The sequence below is a fragment of the Ursus maritimus genome, unplaced genomic scaffold (assembly GCF_017311325.1).
Source record: "Ursus maritimus isolate PB19 unplaced genomic scaffold, ASM1731132v1 scaffold_27, whole genome shotgun sequence".
NCBI classification, from domain to species: Eukaryota; Metazoa; Chordata; class Mammalia; order Carnivora; family Ursidae; genus Ursus; species Ursus maritimus.
In genome coordinates this window covers 9,993,606-10,015,325 of record NW_024425230.1, presented here as the reverse complement: position 1 = coordinate 10,015,325, position 21,720 = coordinate 9,993,606, and the positions used below count along the sequence as shown (strand labels likewise).

At 47.8% G+C, this 21,720-nt stretch overlaps 1 protein-coding gene across 1 annotated transcript in view; it reads right to left on the bottom strand.

Annotated features, from left to right (window-relative positions):
• The window catches only part of IGF1R (insulin like growth factor 1 receptor), a 294,529-nt gene extending 276,434 nt beyond the window's left edge, over nucleotides 1-18,095 (bottom strand). The window contains exon 1 of the mRNA XM_040642718.1: nucleotides 17,797-18,095. Coding sequence (XP_040498652.1) covers nucleotides 17,797-17,890 — 94 coding nt within the window. The 5' untranslated portion in view covers nucleotides 17,891-18,095. The remainder of the gene's footprint in view (nucleotides 1-17,796) is intronic.
• Between the last annotated feature and the right edge of the window lie 3,625 nt (nucleotides 18,096-21,720).

Genomic DNA, 21,720 nt, shown 5'->3' with positions numbered 1-21,720 from the left:
AGTCTTCAGAAGCGTTAGCTAAAGCTCATTCCTCCGCCATTATGCTGCAGCCCTGACCCCCAATGGATGGTAGTGGGGTGAGTTGATTAGGTTTAGATGAGGTCGTGAGGATGGCCCCTATGATGGGGGCAGGGGAAATGCCAGTCCAATGTCCAGACCCATTGGCAGCCAGCTTCCTCCCTCCCACAGAGCCCAGACCAAGAGGCTGCTACTCTGAGTGGGGAGGAGAAAACTCCTCTTGTAGCCAGACAAGCTCGGCTACCTCCCAGTCTTGCCAGAATAGAGCAGGTCCAGGCCTGAGCCCTGACTCCCGGTTAAACTGGAGGGTGACAACCCAGTACAAAGAACCAGCCCCAAGAGTATCTGCTGGAATGGTGGACGGACAGACAGACCTGGGCTTCGGCATGTACCACACACCCTATGCCATTCAGCAACATGCCTCTTAGAGCCTCAGTGTCTCCCTCTGTCAGGCTCTGGCTCTGGTTCTTCTCTTCTTTTGAGATGCTCCCATTTTTGCCTACAGAGGTCAATCCCTTTCCTTCGGGGCTCCCTATGTAATGGGGGAGTCAATGCACAATAAAAAAAATTGAGCTGTCAATACAAATGAAAAACTTCCAGTGTAATCAGTGAGGGAACCAAATATCTAAACAAATCTCTCTTCTGGAAAAATAAGGAAATGAAAAGCAATTACACATCACATGGCTGATTAGTAATAAATTTCATTTGTGACTAGACGGCACGAAAGTCTGACTCCTGACTTACTTTCCCTGAAAGGAAAACATTATCTGCGATACTCTCTCATTATGGAAAACAAGCCCATCCCCGGTGACTCAGCCCAAATCCACGTTTCTTTTGGGTGAGGCCTCCCCTGACCTCACATGTCCTCTACTGTGCTCCCGTAACACCTGCAACACCCCCAGCTTGCCCCCGCCCCCATGGCCATCCTGGGCAGGAGTTGGTCTTCCCAAATCTGTCCCCTCCTCCCGGACCCTGTCCCACATGGTATATGCTCACAGTTGAATCAATCAAGAAATAAGGTATTTTCTCTATTGTAGTAAAATAAATACAACATAAAATTTACCATTTTGGCCATTTTAAAGCGCACAATTCAGCATCCAAAAGTACATTTACACCGTTGCATGACCACCATCACCATCCACCACGGAACTCTTCATCTTGCAAAGTTAAAACTCTGAACCCATCAGAAACTAAGTTCCCCTTTGCCGCTCCCCTCGGTCCCTGGCAACTGCCATTCTACTGTCTGTCTGTATAAATCGGACGACTCCAGACACCTCAGGTAAGTGGAATGATACAGTATTTGGTTCTTCATGACTAGCTTATTTCACTTAGCAGGATGTCCTCAAGGTTCATCCAAGCTGTAGCCTGTATCTGAATCTCCTTCCTTTTTAAGGCTGCATAATATTCCATTGTGTGTATATGCCACATTCTACTTAACCATTCCACCACTGACGGACACTCGGGTTCCTTCCGCATTTTGGCCACTGCAAATTGTTATTTGCTGCTATGACCATGGGTATGCAACCATCTATTCAGCTTTGTGCTTTCAATTCTTTGGGGTATATACTAAAGTAAGGTTGCTGGATAAGATTGCAATTCTACATGTAATTTTTTGAGGAACCGCCATATCGTTTTCCACAGTGACTACTGTATTTACATCCCCAGCAGCAACGCACAAGGGTTCCCATTTCTTCATATCCTTGCCAACACTTGTTATTTTCAATTTTTTGACCATCGCTGCCCTAATGGGTGTGAAGTGGTATCTCATTGTGGCTTTGATTTGCATTTCCCTACTGATAGAGTAATGTTGAGCATCTTTTCATGTGCATATAAGAAATAAGTTTTAAACCAAAGGCATTAACTCCTCCTCCTCAGAGAGCTTTTCTCACAAAAGAAAAGAACCATCGCTTACGTTGAGTTCATTAAGTTGATTAAGTGGTTTGGATTCAAAATACATTTCCCTTGGAAACATCACCATAGATGATGGCCCCCTAGCAAGACCACCCAAGCCCACCTAAGGAACTCCTGAGAGAAGACTACACCTGAATCCCAATGCTGGGAAGCAGAGACCCTATATAAGCCAAGGATGCAGAGCAAAAGGGCAGTTCCTTCTCACTGTTCCAGAGGAGGGCTCTCCCGCAAAACATTTATTAACCAGGTACCATTTCTTTTCTTTTTCCTTTTTTTTTTTTTTTTTTTTTAGAGAGAGAGAGAGAGCAGGCACATGAGCAAGTGAGCAGGAGGAGGGGCAGAGGGAGAGAGAGAATCTTAAGCAGATTCCATGACCAGCACGGAGCCTGACACAAGGCTTGATCTCATGACCCTGAGATCATGACCTGAGCCGAAATCAAGAGTCAGACGCCTAACTGACTGAGCCACCCAGGCACCCCACCAGGGGTCATTTCTGCAGCTGGCTTCCCACCCACTGACTACAACCTTCTCTGGCAGTCCCAGGCCCCCGACTCTGGAGACTCCCATCTCTGCAAGCAGCCCTCGACCAAAAAGGGACATAGATTCTCAATTTTCCCCACTTTCAATCTAAAATATTTTAGTTTTTCTGTATACATACATTCGTGCTTTTCAGACCCTGTGACCTAAATTTTGCCTGGGGATAGCACTCTCAGCCCTAACTACTCATGCCCTTGACCAGGCAGACCTGGTTCTTCCCTAGAAGGCCACCTGACCCCTAATTACCTGGCTGTCCCTGAGGCAGGAAGAGTGCTGGGAAGTACACCGTTCACACTACCATGTGAATGACTCATCTCTGTCATTTGGCCTGACACATGGGCTTTTTGGGGATCCAAATAATCCCTCTCCTAAAGGAGAATGTTTCACGCCCTTCCACAGAGGCAGAAGGGCATCAGGAGGAGAGAGAAACTCAAGGGACGGAGGTCATTTCCCAGAGACAGAGAGCTGGACAGAAACTTCTGAAACGCCTCTAGGTGTAACAAAGCTACAGAGAGAGCCTTAAGGTCAAGGTCAGAAAAGGCAAATGTAGGGGCACCTGGGTGGCACAGCGGTTAAGCATCTGCCTTTGGCTCAGGGCGTGATCCCAGAGTTATGGGATCGAGCCCCACATCAGGCTCTTCTGCTATGAGCCTGCTTCTTCCTCTCCCACTCCCCCTGCTTGTGTTCCCTCTCTCGCTGGCTGTCTCTGTCAAATAAAAAAAAAAGGCAAATGTAGGGGCGCCTGGGTGGCACAGTGGTTAAGCGTCTGCCTTCGGCTCAGGGCATGATCCCGGCGTTATGGGATCGAGCCCCGCATCAGGCTCCTCCGCTATGAGCCTGCTTCTTCCTCTCCCACTCCCCCTGCTTGTGTTTCCTCTCTCGCTGGCTGTCTCTATCTCTGTCGAATAAATAAATAAAATCTTTAAAAAAAAAAGAAAAGGCAAATGTAGTAAGAGCAAAACAGAGGAATCATACACACCCAGGAGGGCATCGATTTTAAGTAAACAAATTCTAATGTGTAAGCCCTCCATCTTAATGATAGTAACGGCCAACCCCTCATGGTCATGGCAGACACTCTGTTCTAAGGGACTGATGCGTATTCACTCATGAACACTTGTAACTGTCCTCTGAGATGGGTGTCCTTATCATCTCCCATTTTACAGATGAGAAAGCTGGGGCAGAGACGGTACACCAGGTGTCCCAGGAAGAGCACAGCTGTAGACTTCTTGTCTGGAGAGCTTCCAAGCTCTAATTCAAATCTCAAAATGGAACCTGGACCATCAGCCTCGACCAGGGGGAGAAAGCATCTGGGACATGGCAGAAGGCCCGCTTTCCAGATGAAGAAAACACAGACCGGTTGAGATACTTGGGCTCTACTTGCTCAAACAGGCAGAAGATGATTTAAAATTCAGAATTCACGATCCTGATAGCAGAAAAGTAATACCAAGTCCCCCGGGCCACATGATGTCACCCTCCCAGGAAGCCTCCTGCATTACCGCGTTGTGATGCTACTTGTCCAGTGAAAACAGCTGGGTTGAACACGCAGCACGAATCTCCGCACGCCTATTGCGGACTAAGGACTGGCGATTGCTTCTCATCGAGAGCTACAATGTGCCCAGTCAAGTTAAAGACATAAATCAACAGGAGTTAAAAACACCAGTAGCAAAGCCCAGACCTGGACGCAAAGTTGGCATCCTCTTTGAAACAAATCATTCCTCATTCCTCTCAGCCTGTGCGGTGAGGGTTGGAAACAGCCCTGCAAGATCTGCCAGCACTGTGGGGGGCGGGGGGCGAGGGGCAGGGGAGGGTACGGGCCCCTCCCGGTCCATCCCAACCCCAGGAAGCCAAGGCCAGAGCCGACTCAGGTCCACCCGACCCGGCTCAGATGGAAACAAGGCTCACCTCTCACCTGGCTTCCCTTAAAAAGTTAGAAAGCAGCGCCCTGGAGATGAACGTGAGAGCGCTCGCCTGGAAAGGTTTTGCTTTGAGAGGATGTCTGGAGGCCGTATGACTCCCACAGTGTAGCACCGGTCCTTAACCTTGCCGGGTACCCCTGATGCCCCCGATCAACGCACGTGCTCCTCCACGGGAGCTTCTCTGAAGTCCAGGGCAGGAGTTTCCAAAGGGCTCTGCTGTGTGAACTCCCTCCCTGGAGGCTGCTCCTCCGGGGTCCCCCCCAACACTCACCCCATCAAGAGGCCAGAGCAGCCTCCCCAGCACCGTTCCACCAGTCTGCTCCAGTGCTCAAAAGGCTTCAAAGCTCCCCACTCTCTACCCATCGCTGAGTCCCTTTGTGGGTGCACTTGGTTCTAAGGCCCAGGTCCACCCCCTCAGTGTGCACTGCCACCACAGCCCCCGCGGGCCCTGCCCTCCTGGAGTGCTGTCCCCTGGAACCCTGAGATTCCCTAAAGCCCTCTCAAGTTCCTCAGTAGCTCAACGACCCCACCCCTGCGGCTCACACATTTCTCCACAGCCTTAGCTGCCATAACTAAGCACTGAACACATGTGCCTGGGACCATTCACCAGAGTTTGACGGTCCCCAACTGGAGAGTAAGCCCCTTGAGGACAGAGAAAGTAGTACACATTTTCCATGGGCTCTCAGAGGAGCTGAGGCCATTGAAGGCCTTGACGTCACAAACAGGGCTTTGCAACCTCCCCACTGCCCACCTTGTACCTCTCCTCTTCGTTGTGTTTTTTTTTTTTTTTTTTTGAGATTTTATTTATTCGAATGAGAGCATGAGGTGGGGAGGAGGAGGAACAGAGGGAGAGAAACAGGCAGACTCCACACTGAGTGTGGAACCCAAGGCAGGGCTCAATCCCAGGACCCTGAAATTGTGACCTGAGCCGAAGTCAAGAATCACGTGCTTAACCGACTGAGCCGGCCAGGCGCCTCCTCTCCTCTTTAGATGGGATAGAACCTTGAATGCAAGGATCCACGGGAGCCAGCCCGGTTAACTCAGCGATGCAGCCTGTTAGTGGTTCCAGAGGCTGAGCGGAGTCTCGAACCTCATGAGTTTAAAACTGCACAGTATATAAGGGAAAGGAGGCCCACCCTCGAGCAATGTTTCCTGGGGCTGGGAAGAGAACGGGACTGCGGGAGCCCCGACGAGAGGCCAGCAGGGCCACCATGGCCTATGGAAAGGACACAGACAAAAACATGTCTTTGTCGGATGCTTACGAGCTGCCGGTTCTGCTGGGCGTCTCAGCTACATTACTGCTAATCCTCACATCATCCCAAATACCCCAAGCTACAGATGGGGACACGGGGCCCACAGCTCCCTTCCCAACGTGCCCCCCCTGCATGGGAGAGAGGGAAGCAGGGAGGCGTTTGAGGAGACGGGGCTTCAAAGGCAGTGCTCCGCACACGCAAACCCCACTGACACGGGCAGATGAAAGGCGGGAGCTGTACCGGCTTGTCCTGGTGAGTTCACATCCACCCTGTTCAACATTCACATGGCAATTTTACAAGACACTTTTTTACAAGGTACGCTTGAAATTAACATGCCAGGTTCAAATGATTATGTTTACATTTTCTGGAAGAAATATCCCACCTCACCACTCTCCTCAGGAGCATGAAGCTGTTAAGGGTAATTTCTTAGGTGTTAATTAGTTTCAGGAGTCCTCTTCACACCATCCTAGATGAGTCAACTTCCGGGGCTAGGGGTCAGGGAGCTGACTGCACCTTCAGTGGTTCCACAGTGAGGCCAATCGAAGGCCCCGGCCAAAGCCCAAAAGGAGAGGGGGCACTCAAGATGAGGGGCCTTTACGATTGGCTGCTGTCCCTGTCAGGATCCAAGGCAAAAGCTTACTGGCCTCACCAAGAAACAGATGCAAGAAATATAAGCAAATGTCTGTTCACAGTATTTCTGCTGGTTCCAACCAGACCTTCCAACGAACTCCAGCTCTTTCTCACATCTTGGGATCTGAAGGCTATAAAGGTCCTGAGAAATGACCTAGGCTGGCCCTGTGATTCAGGAGAGCAAGAGCAAGCAGCCAGCAGCTGTAGAGGAGGGGGCATCCACCTGGCCCCAAGACTCCACCCAGGTCGTCCGCATCAGGCCAGGCCCGGACCACAGCACAGCCGAGTCCAGCCTGACCGCCTGCCATGCACCCGGCACCACCATGGTTTACATGTGGCCCACTACCAACAACGGGTGGTGATGAATGACTCACTAAATCCTATCCTAACTTATGGAACAAGGCCTCCCTCCACAGGGATGGGGCAGATTTGCCACAGGGCTGGCCTCACAAATAGCCTTTCCAGTAGTTTTAAGATTTTTGTTCACCTCAATGTGCAGAAAGCCTGATGAAAGAATGATTTTATATTTTTTTTAAGATTTATTTATTTTTATTTGAGAGAGAGAGAGTGAGAACAGGAGGGAGAGGGAGAGCCAATGTGAAGCAGAGCCCAGATGGGGGGCTCGATCTCATGACCCTGAGATCATGACCTAAGCTGAAATCAAGAGTCGGACGCTTAACTGACTGAGCCACCCAGGCGCCCCGAAAGAATGATTTTAAAGATAATCTTATTGCTTCCAAGTTCTACATAGCAGTGACTAGCACAGTAAAATGTTTCTGCTGGCAAAGCTATAACGAAAAGATGACGATGACTTCGTTGTAAAGAGTACTTCCAAGTGAATGAGAGGCTGAGGCGAGAGGGGATCTACCCCCTAAGAAGTCTTCTGTTTGAGGTCTTCCTATGTGCCAGGCACCAGGCCATATCCCGGGAATTCAAAGACAACCAAGCTACCACCGTTCCCCTCCCCAGCCACTGGGAGAAAGAACATGGGAGCAATGTGCTAGCAGAGCTACGGAGTGTCACAGGACCACCCCGCATGCACAATCAAGGCCATCAGGGAGGGCAAAATCATAGCTAAAGCTTACAGAAGCTTTCCAGAGGGCAAACTGGTAACAAGGTTGTTTTAGGCAGAGGGGCTTCTATTCACCAAGGCAAAGAGACTTGAATGAGTACAGCCTGTCTGAGAAAGAACGGAAGGAGTGGTTCAAAACTTCTGAGATGATGGCATGTTGCAGTCCTCTCAGATGGCCAAAGAAATGGTTTCCAAATGAAAAATAATAAAAAGCTATCACGGGGAAACGAGTCTAAAACTTTCGAGAAGTAAAGGGGAATAACCACCTATACACTAAGTGTCGTCTCAGCTAAGGAAGTGAGAAAGTGCATTCTCAAAATACCAAAAACGCATGAAACCAAATGCAGAAAAATACCTAACAAACTACCCCTGATGTGCGACCTGACACCAGGACCCAAGTGTCTGTTCTCCATTAGGAATCCTGGTGAGCTTCCTAGCTACATAAAATTGCCCAAGGCAACACCTGTAAGAATGATAATTAAGGTGTTACCACATACTTCAATAGCACAATGGGAAGTAAGTCTTGCTTTATTTTTCAAAATGAATTAGCAGGGTTGTTGTTTTTAATCTCTAATCGCAAAAGAAATTTTTTAGAACTTTTTATTTATTACAGTTCTGCAGAAACATCTTCCATCCTGAATGGTGAAAGGTACACTGGATACAACAACTCTGCCAAAATTGTTTACATCACTTAGGAAGACCCTAACTGTAGCTAATTCTTAAGGGAGTCTGACACAATAAGCAATCTTAATCCAAAACCATATCCCAGTGGTTTCTACAGAAGCCTGCAGTCCCCGCATTTTCCTCCCATCGGTTCCCAGGAACCAAGCCAGAAGGCAAAATCTAAGGAAGGAGGGAGTGAGGAGGGGTGTCGGGAGGGAGGAGGAGATTGCTATCTCCATCCTTGGGGCACCAGCTCCGTTAAATCAGTCACCAAAGAGGCTGAATTTCTTTTCTGGCCACTAGGTGTCGCCTACGCATTAGTGAGGTGGGAAAAGCACAACACTGGACACTTCAAAGTCGCGGGCAGAAATGGACAACTGGATGACTTAGGGGAGAAAGCATACTGAACAAATCTCTGAACTTGAAGGTGAACTTACAGGGGTCTTCCACTGTTTGCTGAAAAAAGGTAAAATCATACTGCTGAGCTTTAATGAGCCAAATGCATCCTGTTAAGCACTTTAACAAAATTAAGTTTCATTGTGGAACATTTATTAAGCACCTACTATAGGTTAGGCTTTATATTCATCACATGTAAATGACAAGGGCAGTCAAACACCTAGTGTGTCCTATATTTTTGGCACTATCCAAACAACACTTCTGTTCAAGAATGTCAAATCCATAAGAGTAGTAACAAGCTGAAGTCTGAGGGGCTTAGTGTATGTCAGCCTCTGTTCTAAGCACTTGACGTATGTATTAATTCACTTAATTTTTATAAAAATGTATTAAGTAGGTTCTACTAAAATGACAGTTTCACAGACAAGGAAACTGAGACACAGGAAGATTAAGTAATTTGCCTGAGATCTTAGCTACTGAGCAGCTGAGATTCAAAGCAGGCTCTTTGGCTCCACTGTTCTCTATAGCCTCATAAAATGACAACAGCTCAGGTACAAGACAAAACAAATCACCACTGTTAATCAGCACAGTAGTGGTTATGAACTCAGAAGGAGTAAGAGGGAAGTCGGGTCTATAGAAGTGAGAGTAATCCGAAAAGCTTAATGAAGGAAGAGGAATCTGAGTTAGAAATGAAAGAATGTCATCTCAGATCTATTAAAACCATAGAAAGGTGTTGGGGGAAATTAATTTCCTGACTTAGCATTCCACTTTTAGGTAACTACTAACCATGGGGTGCCTGGGTGGCTCAGTCAATTAAGCGCCTGTTCTTTCTCTCAAATAAAAAATCTTTAGATAGCTATCATCCTGTCCCTACTTTATAGATCCGAAACCTAGAGATTTTTAAAAATAAAAAACTCCATCCCCCCCAATTTTTCTGACTTTAGTTTTGTAAATATATTAGACAATATTTTTATGTTGTTTAATGAGAAAAGGAGAAAACATCCCAGTTACTTTAAGTGTCTACATTTCTGTTGAGACTCAAAAAAGTTAAATAACTTGTTCAGGGCCAAAGTCCTAATTGGCAGCAAAGGAGAAACCAGAACCAGGTGACCCTGCTGTGCTCTAGAGTGGCACCTCCCACTATTCGGTATGGGGGTAGCAGAGCGGCAGAAGGGAAAAACATTCCAGACCATGAACACAGCAGGAACAAAACCACGGAGACAGGAATGGCATGGCTTATTGAGCGCAGAGCTAACGCATGGGTGCTGAGGAGCGCCAGGAACTAACATAGGATCCCTACAGCAGAGTCTTGCTAAGAGTGTATCAAAGCCCAGTATGAGGAGCCTTGGACTTGATTCTTGGACCACAAGGCAGCACCACAAAAGGCACATGCTGATAATTTGAGGCTGGCCAATCCATCAAACCGGAGAGAGGGCACAGAAGTCAAAGGGGCCAAAGCAGCTCAGGGGCCCACTGAGCATCTCCTCAGAGAGATGACGCCAGCCTGGCCTGGACCAGGGTAGAACCAGAATCAGGAGCATATCTGAGTGATTTCAAGGGACTCACTGAGGTAGAAAGGAAACATTCATTTAACCAGTGTCCCCAGAAAAGAATGGGTTGAAAAACTAAAATTTAACTAGAAATTCCATCCTGATCCAACATTCGTTGTTGGAAATCTTACAGAGGTATGTTATAAAGAAAATCCCGAGTATATCTCCCAACCACGTAAAGCGATGATATCAAAAGAATTTCCCGTTCAAACTTTACCATGTTGCGACCTAACATATGCTGTGAACTCATTATCCACAGAACTCAGACAACAGAGCGAAGGAAAGCTGAACGGCAGATCTTCCCCTGTCACTGGTCTCTTTGTTCATTTGTTTTCATGGCAATCTGTGCTTCTCTTTCAAATCCTGAGTCTGTGAGCTTGTGTATTACCCCACAATTACAAGACCCACGAAAAGAAGATAGGATAAATTCAGGACAATACAGATAAATCTGAGCACATTTGATGAAGATTTTCCAATCTAAATAAAGCTAATGACTTAGAAAACTGTTCCCCACCTGATACAGCCAGGTGGCTCATGGACCTCACACCTTGGCTTTCTCTAGGCTTCTACTTTTTTCCAGGAAGTTATCAAAAGTCACTCAGATACTTCAAATTCGGGGAAAACTGTTATGCATAAACTCATCTCTCCCTAATTATCATCAGACTTCTGTTCCTTAACTATTTACTAAAGCTATTAACTAAAATTTGCCTAACCCAAATTGGTGCTGTCTCATTAGTCAAATATGTATTTCCACTGAACAATTTTAGAGAGACAAACCATCCACTGACTATATTTTACAGGAGAGGACAAGCTGAAAGTAGGCATCCAAAATATCTCAGGAAAATTTGAAAGTTCTGCTCTACAAAACATTTATGCTTTAAGTCTGTCAAAATAGATTTGTTCTCCCATGTCAAGAGTAATTTAAACAGCAGTATGCATACACCTGAATTACCAAACTGACAAGTAATCTCAAAGCCGGTTCAAAGAAAGTTAGTGCCAGGTTAAAAAGAAAGTAGCCATACAAAAGTATACAAGACAGAAACAACAATGTATTTAAAACTGTCAGAATTTGAATGAATGGATGGAAACACACACACACACACACACCCACACACCATTTTGAACAAATAGCATTTTTATTATATAATTATTACTGAAGTAGATTCCCGTCTTGTTAAGGGGGCTAAGAGAGTGAGGAGTGAGATAAAAGAATAAAGTTTCAACCATCCCCTGTGGCCAAGAACCTTCTGGACCAGGAACAGAATACTTCTAAAGTCTTGAAATATAAATGCTTTAAAAAAAAAAAAATCCAGACTACTATAATATGAGCAATTTAAGGCAGGCATGGCTCTCTCGGTAGTATTTGGTGGCACCAGTCATGGCATCCCCATGTGAAGCCACCAAACTATTTCAAATAAGTATGGGCTGTAAGACCATCAGCCACCATATGTGGGCAAAGTCACCCAGCTCCGTGCACAAGTTACAAGTAAGCCAAAGTAAGCCATCACCAGCACTAACCAAGGAGAGGATAAATATGAGAATAAAGTCAGTCCCCGCATCCCTACTTACTTTTCCCAGTCATAAATAACAGCAACAATACATTGTAGAAGTTATGGCAATCATAGGCATTCGTCCCTCATCATAAAAGAAACTACTTTCTCTTGTGTTCCAGCAAAATGTGAATAGCAACCTGTAAGTTTAAAAATTCTTTGTAGTCAGGGCACAAAAACAAAAGAAACATGAAAGACTTGCTTACTAGTTTTTTTTCTTTACTTGTTCTAAAGAAACACTGCAAGTGATTGCTACGGTTTGACGCATACCTTCAAAAATGTACGTAAAATATTTTATGGTATCAGAACGAATTTTTAAACTTAAAGACCTGACTCCAGTAAGTGTTCAATGTGTATTTACTGAGAAATCTGACGGAGGGGGAAAAAAACTATTTCTCAATTCAAGTATAGAAATATCAAGATTTCCCTAAGATTTTCAAATGAACCCATTTCCTAAGCCATATGTAAAACTGGCATAACTGAAAAAATGTAGGTAAATCTTCAAAACTGATGTCTGGGACTTTACAACATGACTAGAACTGATGCTTTCAAAGTCAAAAACAACCTAGTCTTCAAAAGTTCAAAAGACTCAAAATCAAAGGTATTGTTACTATTTTGAGCCCCCAAAAAAGGCCATCACAATTTAACAATTAAAGAAACAAACTTCGTCATGCCAATGAAATATGCATCTATTGCTGTAACAACCTAACTCGTTTTTCAAGATCCTTTGTTTACTAATCATTTTATACCAAACATTTGCCCTTTTCTCAGAACAAATCAGTTTTTACTGATCCTTGGAGGTGGGAAGAGGAGGGGTAATACGTATCTCAAAGTTTGAATCTTTCCAAATACTGAAAATCGGTTATGCTTCCCAAATGTCAACAAGTCTCAATGTGCACAAACATCGGGACTGTTGCACGTACCATCACCCCCCACCTCAAGTTTAAGCCAAAACATATCTTTGCAAGTAACAGGACAACCTCCTCTTGATAATCTGCGGCCAAACACCATTTGCAAGAGTGGGGCGGGGGGTTCAGAGTGCTTCATTCATTATTCACTTTGTTGTCTTTAGAGTGTTCACAATTTTCCTTCAGAACATCTCAGACAGAGAAATTGAGAAACTATACCCCAAGCACGTGTGCAACCATTATATATTTAGTACAATTGAGAGGAGGGCATCTCTTGGACTCAGCACCTGTCATAGAATGGCTAAGAAAAGCTGTTCAAAGCAAGTTGGCTGGCAGGCACAGATACCCCTGCGTATGATGTTTAAATGAGTGTTGAAAACAAATCCAAGTAAATCACAACCTAGAGAGAAACATGGCTTCTACTTTTTAGGACTAAAAAAAAAAAAAGTTAAGATTTAATTGCCTCCTCAATCTTCTTCTCACCCCTTCTCATCTTTAAAAACAGCGAGTTCTTTTAAATTATAAAGCCTTACAATTTAGAAAGTTTCCTAATAATTTCCAGAAAGCTGAGCAATGTGTAAATCCAGAACAGTTTTGAAATAAGTTCCATCTTCCTTACAACTCAAAACACACTGCGCAACATTCATGCACACACCTGTAAGTCCTAAAGTTTTGGCAAAACGTAACTGCTACACTCCATACTTTTAATCACAATTGTCATAACCAATGTTCTCAAAAAGCAGCGAGGCTGAGCAAAGATGGGTATGTCCTATGTGTCATGGCCTGCCGGGCCACTGCAGAACAAGGTAGTACGTTAAGGTGGCAAAAATGGTACAATTCAGCAACACTGGTTTATTTCATATCTTAAGTCTACAGAAATGTTTTTAAAGAGCCTTTAAAATGCTGTTTGCTCTCAATTTGAAAACTGCCTATCCCCTGTTGAGTCTAAAAAAGATCTGAATGTCCAAGCAACTTTGTTTCATGCAGGAGTTTATAAAATGCCCCAAGGACAACAGTAAAGTCCTCTTTCTTTGTAAGCTTATGCATCGCCTAGCATAGGGTCCAGCTTTCATACAGAAGGTGCCCAATAAGTGCTGGCTGGATTCGGTTGCTTCTCACAGCACATTTTCACAAAACAAATGAAACCAGATTTAAAAGGAGGCTACTGTCCCTTGGGGGCTCCCCTTGGCAAAACTCTAAGGCAACAAGTGAAAATGATACAGTTGATTTTCATTATGGCCCTGATCTTGCAACAATAAGGACAGGAAACATTTTTATTAGTAAACTAAGCCTTAGACAAAGACCAAAAACAAATGTAAACAACAATTATTCTCTACGACTTTTCCTATTAAAAGGGCAAGGTAAACCTGGAAAAAGGCATAACAGTTTAAAAACAAAAATGCCTTTGCTATATTTTAAAATCTTTTGTTCCATAAGAAACTTTAAATTTAAAAAAAATTACTGTATGCCTGCAACCTCTGCTATCCCTTACAAAGATTTTGTTTCCTGCCCAGATTCTGGAGCTCTTTAAAAAATAAAATAAGCAACAAAGAAAAACCCACCATATTCATCCACTGTCTTTACTACGAGAGTAGTTAATATGGGATGTCAAAAAAAGAAAGTGGAAATTCTTTACCACCTTAAAACAGTACATTATTTCTTTGTTGGAAAACATATGTAAGAAAACTGGAAATACAAAAAAGCCATCCAGACTTGGCTCCTAAACTTTAATCTTGGAAAAACCAACTTCGTTTCAGATGCAGTGGAGGATTTTACTCTCACAAATCTGACTTTCACTAGCATTTGTGTTTCTTTAATCCAACCCCCTAATCCTTAACTTGAGCTATGTGAGATTTTTTTTTTCCTTGTCCATTTCTCCTGTGGCACTGAAGCCCGCTGCTGATACTGCGTCAGTCATCGGTGTGTTGCACTGCTGTAAGGCATGGGTCTGAAAAACTCCGCAAATAAAAAAGAGACAGACAGCAACCTGCTGGACAAATTTACTTAATAATTTTAATCTAATCTCTACGTTCAAAGGAACAGAATGCATTCTTGTCGACCTTTGCATAGCTCTTACCAAAAAAAAACAAAAACAAAAAAACAGGTTTATTGGGATATAATTCGCATGCCCTAAAAGTCACTAATTTAAAGTGTACAATTCGATGGTTTTTAGTACATTTGGAGTTGTACAACCATCACCACAATCTAATTTTAGAACATTTTCATCGCCCCCAAAAGAAACCCCATACCCATTAACAGTCACTCCCTGTTCCCTCCCCCCCGCCCCCCAACACACACACAACCACTACTTTACTTCAGTCTCTATGGATTTGCTTATTCTGGGCTTCATATAAATGGAATCATACAATATGTGGTCTTTTGTGACTGACTTCTTTCACTTAGCACTTGTTTTTAAGGTTCTTCCAGTCAACCTTGGCATATTTCTTAAGGCTGGATTTTTCTAATCCTTCTGACAAATCAAACATACAACCTTTTAAACTTCAAATCCTGACCCACACCCCATCCCTACTCAAAAGTACCATTTACTTGCGAGTTCCCTCCCGAGAGTCTACACTATAATTTGCTATTTAGGTTCTTTCCAAACTTCTTATTCTGGGCTCTTCCTCTGGTAATAAAACACCGACTTCTTTAAACACCAACCTTTCACATACCTATATTTCTCTGACAATAGGATATGACTGTGCCTGGGGCAGAAAGAGGACTGAGTCCTTTTAATGAGATGGCCACAATATGTTTGGAGTGCATGTGGATCTTTATAAAGAGGAAGAAGCAGCCATCAGATGATCTATCACTCATAACTTCCCAGACTCCCTTATTTAGATGCATTTATTTTGATACAAAACAAACGCATTTGCATGACTTCGTCTGCCTCAGAAAGTTCTAAATCTTTTCAGTTAAAGATTTAAAAGAAAATCACCCTCCTGCTATAGGTTTCAGTGTTCAAAGAGTAAACACTAATCCTTAAATATGCCAACACAATAGGAACCAACACCATCCCAATTTTTATCACTATACTAGACAGCCAAAAGAACCGCCTATCTCTCTGATGGGATTCAGTTTATTTCCATCAGAGTTAAGTCTTCTAGCATCTTTCAGACTAAAAAGTGAACACATGCTGACACTGAGCTTATCATTTTCTCCTGAAAACGTCCAAGCTGTGGGAAGGAGCAGACACTGAGTAAGGACTTCGACAAACCAAATCAGAAGCCTGGGTGCCTTCTGGCCATCCATCAGTTTTTTCAGGAACCAACAATTTTCGAGGGATCCTTGAGAAAAACTTTGGTCTCTCAGTATCATGAAAAATGCCCCTTCTCCTGTTTTCTCAAGAAAGAGCTGCCTTTCACAATGAGTATTTTTCATGAAGATCGCTCCAAACAAGACATCCTATTTTAAAATGCCCGACTCCTTCCTCAAGAAGCAAGGCCATCACTGCTGTTGTGAATTTCAGAACTTACTAACGTTAAATAATAAAACTAGAGACATTACACACTTCAGTAGCATGCCATAAAAAAATGGATTAGCTCTCCTGTGTCTTGTAAACTGTATTTAGCTTTTAGAGGCTAGAAACCCTCTTCTGTCCCCCCCAAACACCATCTGTAATCCTTAGAAGGGAGCCGAAAGCCTTTCGTCCAATCCAGTGAGCTGAAAGTTTAGAAAACAAAGAGCAGGAGAGCTCAGATTTGTGGAAGGTCCGGCCTCAATCTGCGACTTACTCCATGTAGTAAACACTAATTCTTTAAAAATCTCCTGTTACTCCATCATGGATTCATTTCTTACAAGACACTTAAGAAGGGTTTGGGTTTGTTTACACAAATAGCCTTTCCGAATCGCCCCCGTGATGGGGCCAGACCCCCCTCCCCCCGCCTCCTGATTCTCCCCCTCACTCTTCAAGGCTCGGTCGTGATTTTTCAAAGTTAATTGGCACCACCTGCATACCCTCGGCAAACATTACTCACCAACACGCCCTCACCGTTCCCAGCCCCAGTTCTCCGACTGCATTTAAACTTTAATCGTGTTCAAATTACCCTACATCGCGAATATGCCAGTAAACCACGCTTCAATTTTCTGAGTATGGAACCCCCTCCCTCGCCTCCCTCCACACACCGTAGGGCCCTAAGCTCTCCCTCCCTCCCTCCTCCTCGCACTTCCCTACCCTTACCCGACGCTACCAAAACAAAAGCTATCAGATTGCAAGCGATAGCGAGCGTGGAGCGATATTGCTTATTAACTTTGTACAAAGGAAGTGCGGGGTGGGGGGGAGGTAGTGCCACACAACTCCGGCCACAAAACCAAGGCGAGGGCTCTGCGCTTGCAAAACAAAACACCCTCCCGCCCACCTCCCCCGCCACAGACCCTGGCGCTCCTGAAACCGCGGCGCACGACACCTCCCGCCAGGGCGAGGCACCTAGGCTACAGCCCCGCGTTGCGAGCACGTGTGTGGAAATACACGTCGACTCGGACCACACACCCACTCCCGCACAGTCGGATGCTGCCAGACCACCCCCCAGCCCCGCCAGGAGAGGAGCCTACCGCCGGAGAGCAAGTGGGTCGAACAAAGTCCCAGAACCCTCTGAACTCGTGGCCCAGACGCGCTCGCCGGAAAAGCCTAACTGATGCAGAGCCCCCGACCTTGCAGATTTCCAGGGGAGGGGGGGGGTTGCTAAGCGGGACCGTTCCCCCAACCCCTGGGCGGCACAGAGCAGTCTGGGACAGGTAACCCGCCGAAGAGCGGGCGAAAGTGACGGGAAGGGAAAGGCCAGGATCCCAAATCGCCCAAGGGGCTAAGCGCGTTGGCGACAAGACGCCGCGCTGGGAGGTTTGGAAACGTGTCCTGCTGCGGGGCCTCTCCGCCGGGCGCCTCCCCCTGGAACGCCACGGCCGGTGGGCTCCCCGATCCCCGCCCCCGGGCACCGTGTCTGCCCCAGCAGCGAGGGCCCCGCGCGGCTGGGGGAGCTGTCACCGCCGTCTGCGCGCCGTGCAGGGGCCGGCTTTCTGTGCGGAGTGGCCCGCGAGGGTAGGGGGGCGAGGTGTGGGTGGCGGGGCCCGGCCCGGCGCGAACTTCCCCGACGGAGTCCCAGCGCGGGCACGGCCTCAGGGGAATGAGCGCCGCCCAAAACAACCGGCCCGCGGGGCAGGGCTCTCGGGACAACGTAAAGAGAAACCCCCCCGAGGCCCTTCCCGCGCGAGGGTACGCTGAGCTGGGGCCCCGGGGCCGCTCCGGCCCTCCGGCCGAGCCCCTCCGCACCCCGCCCCGCCGCTCCCGAGCCCGGGGGCCCGACAGCTGCGAGGATGGCAACTCGGGTTTCGCAAACAGGGCGCAGCCCCTCGGAGGAAAAGTTCCCGCAGTGGCCGCGGGCGGCGGGCACATACTCACTTTCTCCACTCGTCGGCCAGAGCGAGAGCGCGGCGGAGAAAAACAGGAGCCCCCACAGCGAGGTCGGGGACCCTCCTCCGGAGCCAGACTTCATTCCTTTTATTTGGGACGAAATTCCCGTCTCTCAAAAAAAAAAAAAAAAGAAAAAAAGAAAAAAGAAAAGAAAAAAAAAGGAAAAAAAACGGGAAAGAAAAAGAAAAAGTCTCAAACTCAGTCTTCGCCCCCTCCGAAAACAGGGCGAAGGAAACAGTACTCCAAAGGCGGCGCCGGCCAGGGACCCTCCGGGTGCGCGGAGCGGGCGGGCGGCGGCGCGGGGCGGCCCCTCAGCGCCGGCAGCCTCGGCCCAGGGCTCGGCGGAGTCGGGAACCCGAGGCGCGCCGGGGCGGGCTGTCGGCGTCGTCGGCCTCCATGTTCAAACCCAGAGAGGCAGGAGGGGGGGGAAACTGCACAGAAAGGGGGCAAAGCCCAAATTCGTCTCGGCGAAGAAAAACAAACCCGACCCCAGGCAGAGGGGGAGGCTGTCCGACACCCAAGCCTCCGCGGCTGGAGGGCGCGACGCAGTTCGCAAGATTGCCCCGAAGTCCGGGTCGCGGGCGAGGCCGGCCAGGGGCAGAAATGCGGAGTAAAAATGAATGAGCGGCTCCCCCTCCTCCTCCTCCTCCGAGCTCCGCTCGCCGCCGCCTCCTCCCTCAGCGCCGCCGCCGCCGCCGCCGCGAGCTCCTTCCCAAATCCAGAACACACACAAAGCGGCGGGCCGGCCGCGCCGCGCTCAGCACTCCCGCCGCGCCGCCCGGGCTCCGCGCCGGCCCCCGCCCGGCCCCCGCCCGCCGCCGCCGGCTCCGCGCGCGGGGGCTCCGGCTCGCTGAAGGTCAAAGCCGAGGCGCGCAACGCGCCGTGGAGCTCCCCTCGCGCGGGAGGGGCGTGGAGGGCCCGGGGAGCCGGGCCGAGGGTCTGCAAGCGCCGGGCACGGGCGCGCCGGGGGCAGGCTCGCTGGCTGCGTCCCTCTCGCTCTCTCGCCTCTCTTGAGTTCGCCTGGTGCGCTCGCTCCTCCTCGGGTTTTTTCCCTTTTTTTTTTTTTTTTCCGCTCAGCGGAGTTAATGCTGGTAAACAAGAGCCTCAGCCTCGCCGCGCCGCTGCCGCCACCGCTGCCACACACTGGGGGCTCGCGCGCGCGAGCTCTCGGGGCCGCGCACACGCGCCCGCGCGCACACTGGAGCGGCCACAGCCGCAGCCGCGGCGCGCCGAGGGCCCGGCCCAGGCCGGCGCGCGCCAAGAGCCGGAGCCCGGGATTCTAGGGACGTGCGGAGCGGAGCCGGGGCGTGGGGTGCGAGGCTGCGAGGCACCGCCCCCGCCCCCCGCCCGCGCCGGCACACGCGCGCGCGCGCCCACACGCTCTCGCCCCCACCCGCACTGCGCCGGCCACCCTGCACGCGCCCTCCCCTCCCGCAAGACTCCAAAAACAATGCCCCCGGCGCCGGCCCGGGCTCGGCGGAGGGGCTGGCTGGAGAGAAGAGGGGAGGAGGGGAGGGGGCGGAGGGGGCGGGGTGAGCGGGCAGTGCGGGGCCGGAGAGGTTCATTGAAAACAACAGCACGGCTGGAAAGCGCGTTTCCTCGGTTCTTGAAAAGCTTCATTGTTTCTTGCAGCTGTTGCAAAATAAATAAGTGCGTGCATGCGGCATTTTTTTCACAGCGTGCTAGAAAGCCCGAATGTGGCGGGAGGGGCACACCTGGGAGAAAGGAGACCCCCAAGCTACTAAGGCAGGCACTTTCACGCAAGGCTGGGACGGCCGCGGCCTCGCGACCAGGCAGCCCGGAGTTCTGGAGCTTGCGGGGAGCTGAAGGGGAAGGGCGCGGCCCGCGTGGCTTGGCTCAGGGGCGCGAGGGGAGACGGCCCGCCGCCCGCCGCGGGCCCCGAGCCGGGGAAGGGGGGCCCAGACAGGCTGCCCCGCGTGCCCAGGGCGCGTCCCCGCGGCGGCCGCCAGGGGGCGCGGCAGGCGCCGGGGAGGGCCGGCCGGCGGAGTGTCGCCTCCCTCCGGGAAAGGAAATGTGGGGGCCCGGGCAGGGGGCTGGCCAGGCTGGGTCGCGCTGGCCGGGCCTCCACGACCCGCGGCCCGCCCTGGGCGCTCCTCGAGGCCTCACGCGGCTCCGGGCTCCACCACGTGGGCGGCTGCGGGGAGCGGCCGAGGCGCGTGCACAGTGCGGGACTGCTGGGCCCCGGAGGCCGGGGGGCGTGTCCGAAGGGCTCCTGAGGATTGGGTGGGGGGCCAAGACCGGGGCCCGGGCTGTACGGGTCTCCCGGCTGGTGTCGGGACCCTGCAGCGTGCCGCACACACGCGCGATCAGTGGTCACTGCGGAAACCCATCCGCACCTGCCTGGGGTCCTCCCGAGCACGTCTCTCTAGTTTCGTTTGCTACGTAAGTGACTAGAAACCAGCACCAATTCCAGGTCTCCTTGGTGGTTTTCTTGAATGTGACCAAGGAGCGGTTTCCCCAAAGCGAGACTGCCCTAGGACTGCCATCTAATGAATAAATGCTGCGGAGACCAGGTTCTCAAAGGAGAAACAGCCCAGCAATGGCTGGAGAAAGGAGTTTGAAATACGTGGACTTTTAAAAATAGTGATTGGACCACGTGTCGTCTGTAATGTGGTCCGGTTTCATGACTCAGGCTAATTGATGTCAATAATAAATAAAAAAGAAGATGGCTAATAAAAGAGTTGTGAATGTCTAGATCGAGTGGAAGTGTTTGTCTCATAAACAATCAGGCTGTCTGGTAAGAGGGGAACTGTTCTAAAGGAAAGGTAGGTTTCTTTTTTTACTCTAATTGTAAAAGATTTCCGCGTTACATTATGCATCCCATCGTTGGTAAATAATTTTTTAAATTAAGAACTGAAGACAAATCAGAAGCTATCACGATGGAAACCTAGCCCATTTCTCCCCTATATTTATTTCCTAGATCATTTTTCCCCTTGGAAATTTTTAGCTCAATTCAGTGAGTCAGTTGTATAGAAGGGAAATAAATCTTTTTTTTTTCTTTTTTAGTTAAGAGAGTCATTCATATGGGATTTGTTTTTGTTTAACTGAAATTCAGCTTAATTTTCAAATAAAGTGTTCCAGTTTTAGATGTTTCTTGACATTAGCAAAGGAAGAAACATATTAGAATCTTTAAAAAGAAACTCAAATTTAGCATGTATCATTTAAAAATAAGGTATTATATGTGAATAATTAAAATTTAGTTTACTAATTTTAAAATATTTCTTCAGAGGGTTCCCTGCATGAGGTTGATACTGATGCCTACAGATCCATTCTGCAGCTAAATATAAAGGAATATCAATATTATATTCTCATCATATTTAGTGTTCAGAATTTTTTAATACATACTTGTAAATTAAGACAAAAGTTTAGAGCTGATTTTTAAAAGGTGAATGCTAATATAAGCATCTTTACTACACAATATATTTCAAGTATTAGTAATAAAAATGCCCATTGAGTTGTCCCTGAGAACATAAGGAGGTTTATGGAATAAAGAGAGATGTATAATTATTTATATTGTAGAGTTTTTTTTAACCAAAATAATTTTTCATTTGTGAATTCTTTAAATTTTTGTGTTTTACTAAAGTAGGAAATAAATAAGATTAAGTTATTTTAGACAGTGAAGTTGGATGCTTACTATCATAGAGCTTAATATTGAGACAAAGGTGAAAATTCAGATTGCTTTTCAGCTCTAACTTGATCACGCAGACAATGAAGATGATTTGTATTTTCTTCAAGGATTACATCCTACATATCAAAGTCAAACTTATTTTTTCAACCTTGGGAATAAAATTATGTAGTAAAACATTAATTGGAGCCTTTGCTTTCTGATAGCACCAACAATGCATCACACATTTTGTTTATGCAATTTTCCCCAGGTGTCTTATAAATTTC